Source organism: Panthera onca, chromosome B4, assembly GCF_046562875.1.
Source record: "Panthera onca isolate mPanOnc1 chromosome B4, mPanOnc1 haplotype 2, whole genome shotgun sequence".
NCBI lineage: Eukaryota > Metazoa > Chordata > Mammalia > Carnivora > Felidae > Panthera > Panthera onca.
Genome location: NC_138345.1, coordinates 131,870,729 through 131,885,012, shown reverse-complemented (window position 1 = coordinate 131,885,012; position 14,284 = coordinate 131,870,729). Strand labels below are relative to the sequence as shown.

The window sequence follows — 14,284 nt, the reverse complement described above, 5'->3', positions numbered from 1 at the left end:
TAGGCCTTTGAGAGTCTAATAAAGCAGTATCTTAGGGTCAGGACACCAACAAATTGCACTTGTAAATTTCAAATGGCTCAAAGAAGCGCCCGAAGTAACACCACTCTTCCCAGTTTGCTTCTCTAAGACGAGAACTTCCGTACCTCCCCGGCTCCTCAGGCCCACTTAAGACGACTATAACCGAAGCTCCGCCTCCCCAGCCCCCTAGCCACGCCCCTTTCCGTACCAGCCTGACGTTGTAGGGGCCTTTAACATTGATTGACACTTTTATTCACCAATAAAAAGTGAAACCCCTGTCAACGTCCGGCGAGGGGGCAGGACTTCCTTGTTGTTGCTAAGACACTCTTGTTTCGCTCCTTGACAACCCTGGCGGGGGTGCGCTGGCTGTGGCCCCGGCTCCGGCCCCCGCGGGAGCAGGTGAGGCCCTGGGGCGCGGCGGGCAGCCGGGCGGGGAGGGCCGGCCCGAAGCGGGGCCGCGAGGCGTCGCGGGACGGGTGGGGCCTCGCCCACCGCGGAGGCCCCACCTCGAGTCTCCTGCCTGCTGGTCCCCAGCCCCCGGTCCCCCCAACCCCCACCCCCTCACTTCGGGGACCTGGGAAATGGGCCGTGACCGATTAGCTGTGGCGACTGTACGGGGCGCTCCTTCCCCCACACACCCGAAGCCCCGTCACGCTGCGCGGTCCCCCATCCTCCCTGACCCGACTCCCCCCAGGACCTTAATCTCCCCCCACGTTTCGCGGAGCAGTTCCCCGCTCCCGCGGCTGGACCGGTGGTCGCCATCGCCTTGGCCCAGGACGCTTGATTTGGGCCGTTGGTGACGTGCTGGGACCCCAAGCTGGTCATTTCCTTCTCTGGGCCTCAGTTTCCCCGTCTGTAAATAGAAGTTGGTTGGAATAATCTCTAAGGCCTCTTCGACCCTGACGTTCTAGGATGTGCTTTTTGATCCAACCATGGGCTTCCCTGAGGATGTGCTACCCATGGGTGTAGTGAACAGAACTTGACAAACCTAATTTGAATTCCCAATCACAGGACCTTAGCAAGTTATCTAACCTCCTTGGACTCCAGTCTGAGTATATATAAAATCAGGATACATCGCCTTGGGGGGAATTCTGAGGATAAGGAATTGAAGTATGAAGGGTCTGGTCCAGGGCGCCTGGGTGGCTCAGTCGGTTAAGCGTAGGACTCTTGATTCCAGCTCAGGTCATGATCTCACCGTTGGTGAGTTCGAGCCCCTCCTAGGGCTCGGCGCTGGATACCCCCAACCTGCTTGGGATTCTCTTTCTCTCTGCCCCTCGCCCCTCCTCTCAAAATAAATAAACTGAATTGTTTGTTTGTTTGTTTCTTAAAGAGTCTGGTCCAATGTAGATTCCGCATTTGTGACTTCACTTCCTTTGTCTCTTTCCCACATTTTCCCCCTCTGAGAAGTGTCATCAGTTCCCTTATTATCAGCCGTCATTCCTTCATGAAATCCAGATCCCGTGCTCTGATCTTTTTCCTGGGCTTTCATGGTTCGGGATGCTTTGGAGTGGGGGTGAGGGTAGTGCGTGATATATTGCCGTGGTGGTTGGACTCAATACCTTCCCTTCTGTGCCTGATGACGTGCGATTCGGTGATTACCTACTCCTGACGAGACGCTTTTCTTCGCCGCGTCTTACGAGCAACTTACACTCCGTAGTTCTAAAATCAGACCGGCCCGCTTCTTCACCATCCGTCTGTCCTACCCGACATGCCGTCTTTCTCAGTGGCATGGCCATCCTCCCTCACTCTGCCGTCCCATCCCACTCAGGCAGTTGTCAAGTTGCTTTGATGCTGCCTCCTTGAGGATCTCACATCTCCATTCCAGAAGCGGCCAGTTTGGTTCAGATCACCTGAGCCAGTGCCGTAACTTCCTAACTGGTGTCCCTACCTCCAGTCTCTTCTGTTTACCCAGCCCGCCAGAATAATTGCCTGAAAACAATGCAATGTCACCAACCCCCGAGAGACTTCCAAAGCGTTTCTCTTTCCCCACTAAAAATGTCCACGCTTCTCAGGCCTAGGTTATAGGGCCTTTCTATGATTCCACAAACCCACCCCCAGCATTGTTTCCCAGCCTTTTTTTCTCCCTTCTCCTGTGCCAGGTTCTGTCCCCAGCCAGACTGAACCATTGGACTTTCCCAGAAAATGCTTTGAGCTTTCTGCTTTGAAGTCACTGTGTTTGTTCATCTCTCTGCCCAGAACGGCTTCCTCACCTTGTCCGCTTGCCAGGATTCCCACTCAGAGGCTGCCCCTGCCACCAAGCGTTTCTTGCCATCCTCTCCCCTGCCCCTTCTAGAATTCTCCTTCTGCCTCTATCTCTGCATCTGCCTTGTGGCATGTTCTGCTTTCTGTCGTGAACCATAGTTCCTTGTGTATGTGGTGGTCTCTCAGATCATAAGCCCCTTGAAAGCAGAGACTGTCTCCTGCTTAAAGTGGAGTCATCGAAAAAGCCTAATCTTGAAGTCCTATATACTGAGGGAGTCCCAGCTCCTCCATTTACTAGCTGGGTAGAAAGTCACTTTCCTTTTCTTGGCCGTCGTGGCCACGAGAAGAGTAGGGATAATAGCACCTGTGTAGCAGAGTTACTGGGGACAGGGGGCAGTAAGTGAGATCCTGGATGTAGAACACCCGTCCTGTTGCCTTGCTTCTGGTCAGTGCTCAATAAATCCGATCGAATGGATTTGATACTCAAATGGATTGATGCTTCTCAGGGAGCAAATGAAATCTAATTTAACGACAATAGAGATATCTGTCGGGCTTCTGCCATGTGTCAGACGCTGGACTAGTGCCCTGGGGCATCTACAGGGGAAGAGAGAAGACCCTTCAGCCTCAGGTGACTGTCTGGACTCGCGACACAACTGCTCAGTCGTGGCTGGTTGTGACATGCCACCAGTAATTCGCAGCTGCGAATGGTTAAAAGAGAATAATAATAACCAATCAGCGCCAACTCCAAGTTATTTCTGGAATAATGTCCTTCTTCGTCCCTCACATTCGAATCTGTTCTCTTGAGCGGGAAGGAGAGGGGCGGCAAACTGCGTAGTCGGCTGTGTGTGGTGAGCATCTGTGCTCGCTTGGAGCTAATAGCTGTGATGGCCGTGACTTTTTGTTGTACTTTGTATCTTGAACAAAAGGTTTGGGATTTCATCCAAATTCGGGTATGTTGGTGGCGGCGGCGGGGGTGGGGGGGGGACCACGTGAGTCAATATTGTTTAGTGTGTCGTGTTACACATAAAGAAAACGTCTTTATCTCCCCCACCTCTTCCTCCCTCCCTCCCTCCCCATGGTCTAAGGCACATCAGAAGTCTTCACTAGACCTCAGTAAAACGAGAAAAAACGAGGACAGTGTTAAAAAACAACACTAACAGCAGCAACTTCCTGTGTGTGTGTGTGTGTGTGTGTGTGTGAGTGAGAGAGAGAGAGAGAGAGAGAGAGAGGAAAGTAACTGTCTTTTCTGAGGATTGTCCTTTATTCTGCAACCATCTCCTTCTAACTATTAAAACCTTCATTTATAGTAGATGATGTGTTTAATGTTCTCAGCGTAACTTGAAAACGCAATCCTGTGTTTGCTTCCCCCCTTTGAAACTGATCTGTGAAATCCGGGTCTCCCGTGTTGTCTCCTGACCTCACCCCCAGCATCTTGGATGAATGCCCTCACTCCCTTAGCCTCCTTTCTCCTCACCTTGCCAGCTTTGCTCTGTGTTTGCCAGAAGGCAGAGGGTCGACGTGGCAGGGAAGGGCGGGGGGTATGACCAGGGCACCCAGTGTGTCCCCCCGACGTGTCTGGAAGTAGGAGACGTGCCCCGGCAGGTGGCTGGACTGGCAGATGCCGAGAATTGAAACTACTTGTGTTTCTGTCTTTCTCCTACTTGCTTGTGACCGGGAAAGAGGCCTAGAAGGTAGAATTAGAAGGGTAGATATGGGTTTGGATCCTGGCTCTGTCCCTGCTGGCTCAGTACCCTTGGGCCAGCCCCCAAACCTCTCTGAGCCCCGGGTGCCTTATCTGAGGACTGGGAGTGGATGCTGCCCTCACAGGTTGTTACTGGATGAAAGGAGACAATGAATGAAAACCCGGTGTACCCCCCCCCCCCCACCCCAACTACCACTGGCCCCAGCTGTGTTCCACAGACTTTCCTTGTGACTTTTGTCCGTCAGTGCTTACAGCGTGGCTTGCGGAGTGGGGACTCGGTAACTATTGGTTTGTCTGGCTGAACGTTTAGGTGTTTAGTGGGCTGGTATATGAAGAAAGACATCGCAGGTCCCCCTCTCTGCACCGGTAACAAGAGCTGACGCTCATTGTGAGGCAGTCTGTTCTTCGTCCCAATTTCCAGACGAGATCAACGAAGGCTCCGAGAGAGAAACACTTGTCTGAGGCACGAGATGTGAATTCAGACCTGCCCGCGGAGCCTGCGCCCACCAACCCCCACGCCCTGCTCTGAGTGTGCCCTCCCACCTTTCGGATCCTGGCGGTGGTGACCGGGGGTGCTCCGAGATGCACAAGCCAGGAGTGTTCCAGGCATTGAGTGGCTGCCCCCACCCCCACTCCGGGGCACTGGCAGACACTTTCGGCCTTAATTCCCAGAGTCCTTCATTTTCCCCCCACCCCTCTCACATCCGCTTAACCCTCCTAAGGATTCTTCCCAAGTGCTTCAGGAGCAAAACTATACACGGTGACTGAGGTCAGTGTCCGAAAGAATGAGGCACAGACAGTGGGACAAGGGGCGCTGGGTTTTTCAAGGTGGTGACAGAAAGAGCCCTGTCTTTTCCTCCCGTTCCCCGGGCGTAGCCTCGCAGTAGACAGGGGCGAGGCTGTGCCAAGCGTTCGGAGGCGTCCTTGGGCGAGGAGAACAAGGGACGGGAGACAGGGCGAGGCCGCCACTGGCTTTGTGCACCAGGACGTCCCTAGGACAGGTTGAGCTTTGGTGCCCAGCAGATTCAAGTACCCTGGCCGTGGGCACACTTACATTATTAAAGGGCCCTCTTTTAGGCCTGATGGGACTTCTTTCTGGCCTAGAGCTGTCAGACACACACTCATTCGCACGGGAGATTGATAAGGTTATTAAAACCTCTGGGTCTGCTATTTTTGGCAGCATTCTTCCAGGCGGGCTTTCAACCGTGGCCAAATGACTGTAGCTGTACTATAATGAGACAGCATCATAAAAGATTCTCCTACCTTTCTGTATTTGGAAGCACGTCATCTATAACTGTTCCTTTTTATCCTGCAAGTCTCGTCCCTTTTGGATCCCCAGAAGCACTGGCAGTGGTTAGGAAAAGGCATTCGCGACCGAGGTCCTTAATAAGCGCGGTTGAATAATGTTGGAGACGTGCTGGCCGACGCCAGGGTGGCAGCGCGAGCAGCGCGATGAGAATAGTGCACAGAGCTTTGCGGTTTCCACACCCTCACATACATACCGTTGGTGCTTGCAGTGGCTTTCTGAGAATAAGAAGACGGGTTCATCCCATTGCACAGAGGCGGAACCCAAGGCTCGGGTTAAATTACTTGCGCAGGGCTGCAAAGCACGGAGGGCACAAAATTCATTTTGGTTATAGAACGGGCCTTCAAGCCTAAATACCCCACCTCGCGGTTCCCCACACCCTTCCCCCTCCAAGAAAAAAAAAAAAAAAAACCTGTCCCGGTGGCTTTTTCCCCTTTGTTCCTGAAGAATGGACTTTGGTAATATCTCTGACCTCTGAGTCTGGTTCACCAGGGTTCCATATGCTGAAACAGAATCCCAGCAGCCCCAGCCCCCGCCCTCCCCAAGGGCAGGCAGGTACACCCTTGACTGAATTCCCTTCCAGGCCACGCCAGGCCAGCACTCTTGAGCCCCGAGGATGCACTGGATCGGATTGAAATATTTAATTCAGTATTTAGGTGGGAAATGCCTCAGCGCCTGCTTCAGCATTTGAAGCTGAGAATCTTGGGAGGTAAACACACCTTAAAGCCCGTATCCTTTGATCGTCACCTCTGCTGCACCTTGATAACGGGGAGGAGGCAGCAAGCAAGTGGCCTTTATGAAAGCCAGGACAGGATGGGATTGGAGACGGGCCTTGCCATTAACGAGCAGAGACAAAACGATTCCCTGGATTCTGTGAAATCAGAAACATTAGCAGAAAGTCCAGTGAGATCGTGCCTGGTCATTCGCCAACTCCTCTGTAGAGACGAACCAGAACTGCTAATATCTGAGTGGTACAGGTGCCCAGAATTGACGAGCTCAGAGGAACCGTCTGTCCACCGGGAAACCAGAAAATACCAGTGTCGCGGGATGGTGGAGTCGGCGGCAGGCTTCCAGCCTCGTTCGAGGGAGCCCACCAAATGGGGTGGCGCCGAGGGCTTCTGAAGCACCAGAGAGACGGAGACGGTTGAGAGCACAGCCCGGAAAAAGCACGCGGAAGGCTCGGTGCTCGGCCACACGCGGGTCGAGTCCACATGAGAACGGTCGCCACCGACCGGTCAGACGTCAAACGTGCATTTCGCTGCTGGGATCACACGGCCCGCGCTGGTGGTGGCACACCGGGCGCCTACCTTGTGTCGGTGCCACGGGAAGGAGAGAGAGGGGCCCACGCGGGAGACCGCGCCCAGAGTCAAACCCCAGGTCTGCCGCTCGCCGGCTGAGACCTCAGGCCAGTGGAGGAGCAGCTTTACGCCTCCTTTGGTGCAGGCCCTAACTCGCAGGGGCGTTGTAGCAGTGGGGCGCTAGGGACAGGAAACCTGACAGACGTCACCTGTCACGACTGCCCGTTAGTTGCTACGCTAGGCGTTTTCGGGCTTCGGCGGCCGTGCCGTGAAAACAAACCAGTTTGGAAACGTCAGGAGCGCTGGCGTAACATTATTTGCTTGTAGGTGTCCAATGTGGATGGTTAAGCAGGGTTCGCGGCACGGTGGGTTGTAGGCACTTGTGTGAGTCCTTCTTCGGAGAGAAAAAGTCCCTTGAATTACAGGCTAAATTGAATTGGAGAATAAGGGGAAACAACCAGGATTTCCAGCAGTGCTCACAGACATTAGGACCCAGCTCCTCTCTTTAGGAAAAGTCCCATCTGTTTTTACATAGCTAGATTTGGAAAGAAAAAAAATCCAAACATATGTATTAGGCTTTATAACTTTCCATTCATATCCACACACAGTCTCTCGTGTATGTGGCCATGTGCTGGGCACTGGGTTAGCTTCACGTGCCTTCTCATCTGAGTCTCGTAACAGCCCCACGAGATAGATGTGGCTGCTCCCAGGTTCCTGGTGAGGACCCTGAGGCCCAAGGCCACACTGCTGGGGAACAGTAGAACCAGGAGGCCCAGGCCTTACAGCTTCTGGACCAGGCAGGCCTGAGCGGGAGGGGGCAGGAAGTGCTGGGAGCCGGGCAAGCCGAGGAGGACACGGACCATCACTGTTCCCATTCCTTCCGCAGATCAGGGACCCGTGGAAGAGGCTCCGGCTTGCACATAAGCCCGGGATTGTTGATCCTGACCCGACATTTCCCTTTCCAGCTACGTGTGCTGGGGAGTAAGGACCGTGTACATACGTGTGCATGCAGAGAAGCTGCGTGCGTTAATTGCAAGCTGCAGGCTCCACCCTCGGCCTGGCCCGCACTCAGTATTTGTCTTGATAATGACAGTGTGGGCTTGTAGCCGCATACCAGCGTGTTCTTAAGCACCGGGTCCCAGCATCTCGCGTTGACTCATCCTCCCGTCTGCAGACTTGCTGGCCATTTGGAAAAGGATGCGGAGGAGTTAAGACGGGGAGGTGTCAAGTTGTCAGTGAGACATTTCTAATTTGTGATGTATGGTTTGAAAGCCAACTCTTTCTCCTGGTTTTTCCTGTTTTCCACAGCACCCCTTGAGGAAAGACATTTTCTGCTCCCACCCAGTTGGCAGGGCCTGCTTCCTGAATCTCCAGGGTGTGGTCTTCACTGCCAGTGCCAGCACCACTCTCTCCCTCCGGGGGTCACGGTGGAAGGGTCATGGGAGAAACAGAAGGGAAGAAAGATGAGGCTGATTATAAGCGGCTGCAGACCTTCCCTCTGGTCAGGGTAAGCCCCGGGGCAGGGAGGCAGGGCGGCCAGCAGGGCCCACGCCGCCTCGAAGCGAGGCAGAGAGCTCGTTCCCTGCAGGACAGCAGGAGGAGGAAGTTAAGGGCTCTCCTGGCTCAGGTCTGGAGGTCTGAGAGTCGACAGCGCTCCATTCCTTCGTTCCTTCATTCACTCGACAAGTACTTACTTAGGTCACCTACTGTACGTTGGGCTCTCTTCTAGGCACTGCGGGTGCAGTAGCGAGCAAGACAGGCAAAGGCCTGGGCCACAGGAAGAAAAGTTTTAAGGAGCGTAATTCCGGTAAATAGTGCTATCAAGAGAGAGAAAGCAGGTGTCAGGGGCTAGAGAGTAGGGGTTAGCCTCTGGACAGAGTTCTCCGGTCAGAGACTTGAATGAAGTTAGGGAGACAGCCTTGCAAAGGTCTGGGAAGCACGTGCCAAGCAGGGGAAACGGCGAGCCCCGAACGCCCGCGGTGGAAGTGAGCTCGGCATTTTGGAGGAACAGAAGGAAGGCCGACGAGTGCCGAGGCAGGTGGGGGGACGTGCCAGAGTGACAGCAGGCCAGACCTCACAGGTGGGCCAGGCGCCGTGACAGTCATGGTGAAGAGTGTGGACGCTCTCCTGGGCCCGAAGGGAGCAGCGGATGTTTTAAGCCGAGGGGTGATGGGACGCGTTTGATGTTTTCGAAGGATCGCTCCAGCCGTTGTAAGGAGAATGGATTTTTAGGGGACCGGTGAGGACACTACTGCAGAGGCCCAGGGAGACGAGGGGGCGGCTGGGCCCAGGTCACGGAGTGGAAGTGGACACGTTCAGACTCAGGACGCATCTTGGAGGTTGAGGCCGTAGAACCCACTGGCGCGTTGGGTGCCAGGTGTGAGGACAGGAAAGTCAAGGATAACTCCCAGGACTTTTTTTTTTTTTTTTTCCCTGAACTCAGGAGAGAGAATGGTGTCAATTACCAAGAAAAGGAAGGAGGAGGAAGTGTAGGTTTGTGGGGAAAGTCGAGTTATCCTTTAGACGTCTAAGTCAGCTTGTCAAGTAGAGAGTTGGCCATAGGAGTCCGGAGCCCCCCCAAAAAAAGGTTAGAGCTGGGAGCAAAAATGTAAGAACCCTCACGTAGAAGATACACGACGCCACGGAACAGGGTGGGACCTCCTGGAGAGGAGCTTGCTGGCGAAGAGACAGGGTAGGGACGAAGCCCAGGGTCCTCCCGCAATCAGGAGGAGGAGGGGGATCCGGCCAAGTGGATGAGAGAGAGCGGTCAGAGTTAGGAAGAACCCAGAGCTGTCTCTCCAGGCCCTTCCGGCTGAGATCCAGCTGTGCTCTGGGGCCGATGTAAACTGTTTCCGCAACCGGCATCCTCTCCTGCCCGGGCCAGCCTTCTCCCCGTGTCTGTTGGCTGGAGCGTGATGCCGGAAGCTTCGTGCCCTTGCAGAGGGGTCCGGGCGTTAAAGCCCACTCGGCTTCGCCAGATTCCATGCCCTCTGTCCCAGCTGCACGCCCCGAGTCAGGAGATGGGCTTGCCCAGGGCCGTGCCAGGGCAGCTACCCAATGTCCATGCCTTAAGCTTGGGACGGCGAAGCCAGCCCAGAAGGCCAGCTCGTGGGCTAAGCCTCTCTCTGTTTGTCTCCCTGCCCTGTCTCTAGCATTCGGACATGCCAGAGGAGATGCGAGTAGAGACCATGGAGCTGTGTGTCACGGCCTGTGAGAAATTCTCCAACAACAATGAGGTACAGGCGGCCCCTTGTGCCTTCGGTGACCCCCGTGGGTGAATCAAGTGGCCCCGGTCCCCACAGCCAGCTCCAGAGAGTCCTACTGGGGCCTGGCTAGCGCCTTCCTTGGAAGCATTCGAAGCCCGAGGAAAGCCAGCGAGGGAAGAGGCTGGTGCTGTCTCTGGGGCACTGATCTGATGGTGGTCATGCCCAGCCCTAGAGGGCTCTTCAGGTGCCCCTGCCTGTGTTCCCTATCTCCGGGGGTCTGCTGGATGGGGCACCTCTCCCCCTTGGCTCCGTCCCAGGGGAGAACAGAGGCCCAGGCGTTCATTCACGTACCCGTCCATCCATCCATCCAAAAAAAGATGTTAAACGCCATCCCTTGGGCCAGTCACTGTTCTGGGTGCTGGGGATATGGCCAACAGGCAGTGACGCAGGAATGTCATTCATCAGCCCGGTGATGAGTGAGAAAGAAGTCAGCATCACGACAGCCCAGCCAGTGGGGAGGCAGACCCAGGCCCAAGTTCAAATGCTGTCTCCAGCCCTTCCGAGCTCTTTAACCCCGGATAAGCCATTTCTCATCTCTGAGCCCCAGTCTCCTAGTCTGTAACGGGGAGTGAGATGCTGCCTCCCCACCGGGGGGCCGCGAGAACGTGTGTACTGAGATGACGCGGGCCAAGCGCCTGGCACGGACTCCCCCTCAGAGGCTGGGTCCTCTGCCCCTCCCTAGGCCTCTTCTCAGAAGAAGCTTCTTGAAAGAGCCAGCACAGGAAGGAGTGGGGGCTGTTGCCGTAACTGAGGGAAGCAGTCCAACTCCCCTTCCAGAAGTTCCCCGGACCCATTAGGGAAAAGCCTTTCTGTTCCCTGGAGACAAACTTGACACCTCCTCACAGTGACGAGGACCGCACACGGCGTGCGGAGTGCTGTCACACGTTACCGCGCTTGGTCCCGACCGCATAGTCCCGACCGCAGCCTCGCGGCACCGACCCCGGACACGGGCACTGAACGGCAGAGCCTGGACGCCGACCCAGGGCTCCCTCTTCAGACCAGGGCCTGCTCGACCAGCCTCGCCAGTGTCTTCTTGACTGGTGGGGTAGGGTCTGCTCTTCCGTCCCTGTGTCCCAGCCCCTGGCAGGAGGCAGAAGAGTGGGGTGCAGGCTCTTCTCCCGCCAAGACTTCGGCTTCCCGGGGGGAGGCGGGGGTTGGCTCGTGCCCCACCCCCCAGCCTTTCCCATCTGATGAGCGTCCCCTTTGTTCCAGAGCGCTGCCAAGATGATCAAAGAGACGATGGACAAGAAGTTCGGCTCCTCCTGGCACGTGGTCATCGGCGAGGGCTTTGGGTTTGAGATCACACACGAGGTGAAGAACCTCCTGTACCTGTACTTCGGGGGGACCCTGGCTGTGTGTGTCTGGAAGTGCTCCTGACACCGTCCCCCCCCACCCCTGCCCCCGTCCCCTGCAGGGATGGGGAGCGGCCCCAGGCAGGCCCTCGCTTTGCAAAGGAGAGCCTGGGGTCTTTCCTTTTGCCCTTTGATGACAGTTTCCCGAGCTGCGCCCAGCGGGTGAACGCGTGGACACCTTTCCCCAGGCCCCCAGCTCGCGAAGGGGAGAGCAGGGCGCGGTCTGGACACAGGGGAGGGGTGGGAGGTGTGACAGGGTAGGAGGGTGGGGAGGTGGGATTTTTCGCACAAGGACACGCCAGCCCCACCTCTCTTGGGGGCTGCTCTCCCCTCGCCTCCCGGGAGCCCCCGCCGCCCCCCCGCCGGCCTGCACTGTCCTTGTCTTCACCGGTCATATGCACGTGGCCCCAGGAGGAGCCTGTCCTCTCGAGGGACACTGGCAGCTTTCTCCCCTCGTCCTCTGGAGAAGAGGTGACCCTCCAGAAGCCCCTTCCCCAGCCCGACCCCAGGCTGAACAAACCTCTGCTTCTCATTGGACCGCTAGCTCCGTCGTCCCCGGCTTTGGCGTGAGGACCGACAGCCTTTCCCCACGTGCTGTCCTCCCTCCCCAGCCGCCAGGCCGCGAACCTTTTGTACCGCCTCCACCTGTGCACTTGGGCTCCCGTGGCAGAGGGCGTGGGTGTCACTGAGCCTCCGGCGAGGCTCCTGGGCCAGGAGTGCGCTCACCACGAGGCCTGTTTCGGCAGGGAAACCTGGCCTGCCAGTTACTTCTCATCAGGGACCGCATGCTGATTTGTACTTCTGATCTCTGCTGGCTTTTCTATATTCTTTTTTGAGCGTGGGGAGAAGGGTTTTAGTAGAAGGGTGAATCCTATTTTACACAGCGGTCTTATTTATATAAATGTCTTCGTTTTTACAATTAAAGCGACCAAAAATGGACCTTGATCTACAGTCTCTTGAGGTTAGGGGAAGATGGGCTGGGTATCCTCGGGCTGCGGTGGGTCCCGGGAGCCCAGAGAGACTTCTGGCTGAATAGCGAGGCTCCTGGAACCTGGGCCCAGACACAGCCCCGCTCGCCCAGGCCCCGCCGCTCGCCGTTCCGTCCCGGGTGGGGGCTGAGCACGGTCGCTGGGGCCACACGGACGCTGACTGAGACGCCCTCGATGGCCAGACCGAGCTGCCGTAAAGCCGTCAGTCTCGCATAACGTGGTTTCAGCTCAAAGGTGTTTATTCAACAGCTGGTGGATGCCAGGGCCCAGGGGCAGGGTCCCGGAGGTGGAAAAGCCACAGAGCCTGCCCTCAGTGAGCCCACAGTCTCCTGTGGAGGAACACTTGAACCCAGTCGTTACAAGCAGATGTGAAAGATAGGACAGGGCACCCCAGGAGGAGAAGGGGCGCCTCCGGTCCCAGCCCAGGGAGTGAGGTGGGCTTCTGGCCGACGAGGCCCGAAAGCTGACTCTTGAGGGAGAGGGGGCTTTACTGGGGGAGGGGCTGCTCCAGACCGAGGGGTGATGGGAGTAGAGACACGGAGGCAAAAGTGATTTGAGGATGGGGGGGGGCACATTGTGGGACCACGAAGCCCCTTCGGCTCAGGGGCCGGCCCCTCCATTCCAGTCTCAGACCCTAAAACACTGGCCCCGGGGAGAGCAGGCCCCTCTTCCCTGCAGCCTCTGTTCCCCACCCCGCGGGGCCTCCTGGGCTGGCCCACGCGGGACACTGGGGCCCCGGGAGTCTCGGCCCCTGGCCCAGCCACGCCCTTCCGAGGCTGAGTCCAGTCGTGACTAGATCTGTCAACAGACGTGCGGGACATCGTGGCTTCAGGCAGCCCGGGTTTGCTCACACAGACCAGGGCGGCTGGGCAGAGAGACTAGTGGTCGCTCGTGGACCTAAGTGCTGGCTGAGTTGGTGCCTCGCGGGGTCCCAGGCTGACGACAGGCAGACCTGAACTAGAAGTCGAGGTCCCCCCTCCGAGGCTGGAGAGATTGGGGGCACACGGGAGTGACGGGAGAGGGGGCGCCGAGGCCTGGAATAGCCACGGTTTGCTAACCGCCCGCTTTGCGTCTGTTCTCTCCGTGAATCCACACCCGCGGGTGCCAGCAAGTGAGGCTTGGCGCAGCCTGCGGCCGAGGTGGTGGGGGTGGCACTTGGGCGTGTGGGCTCCGAGGCCCACGGATCTGGCTCGGGCCCAGCCCTGCTCTTCCTAACCTCTCTGTGCCTCAGTGGCTTTGTCTGCAGAATGGGGATAAAAAGCACCAGCCTCCTGAGGGGGTCAGGAGTCTCAGGCCCGCATCCGGGGCAGGTGACGCCCCGGTGCTGTGCACTCTTGCTGTCTGGGTGTGCACCCTTGCGTGTGCTGCTGCTCCCACCTGACCCCCAGCCCCTCGGGACGGAGTGGAAATTCGGCAAGATCCCGCTGGTAGGGCCCCCTCCCCCGCCCTCCCCGTCCTGCTGCCACAGAGGGCGTGGTCACTGTTGGGCCGGGTCAGGTGACCGGGCACCATGGCACCTGTTTCCCAGGGATTTCTTCCTTCTGCTCCCCGAGGTCGGGGCCAGCCACGGTCACCCCGACCTCCCTCACGGGGGCCTCCCTGCTCGGGGCCAGGGGTTCGACAAGCCTGCGCTGACAGGTGCCAAAAAGGAGAGGGACACAATGATGAAGAAGGTGCCGTCTCGGCAGTGAATGGCTACAGGTCTGTCGAGGGAGACAGACCCAGGAACAGAAAAGCAGGATGCGTTTAAGTCATCTGCTAGGAGGAGACCGGCGGGGTTCGGGGAAATGCGGGGTTCGGGAAAGGGAGCAACTCACTGCCCAGGGCACTGGGGGAAAGCCTCACAGAGGAGGTGGCATTGAGCTAGGCCTCAGCTTTTTCCAGGGGTGGAGGCAGGGGGAAGGGGCCGTCAACTGTGGGAGCAGCACGTGCAGATCCTCGGTGGCCCGAGAACGCTGCCGAGATGCTCGGGGAGGTGGAGGCCTTGGCCTGGAGTTGGACCAAAGGGCAAGATAGGGGCACGGGGGAAGGGAGCAAGCTGAAAGCGAGGGCTTTGCGGGGGCCACGGAGGAAGAGAACGCTGCCTGTTGAGCGTGTCCCACTTGGCAAGCATTGGGCTCCCTCCCTTATGACCACGATGTCCTGTATCCT

The 14,284-nt window shown here is 57.2% G+C and overlaps 1 protein-coding gene across 1 annotated transcript; it reads left to right on the top strand.

Annotated features, from left to right (window-relative positions):
- Positions 1-304: 304 nt before the first annotated feature.
- On the top strand, positions 305-12,083 carry DNAL4 (dynein axonemal light chain 4). The gene is made up of 4 exons (XM_060656321.3): positions 305-417; positions 7,835-8,033; positions 9,679-9,762; positions 11,005-12,083. The coding sequence occupies exons 2-4, from the start codon at positions 7,965-7,967 to the stop codon at positions 11,167-11,169; spliced, it is 318 nt and encodes a 105-aa protein (XP_060512304.1). The 5' UTR covers positions 305-417; positions 7,835-7,964; the 3' UTR covers positions 11,170-12,083.
- The last annotated feature ends 2,201 nt before the right edge of the window (positions 12,084-14,284 follow it).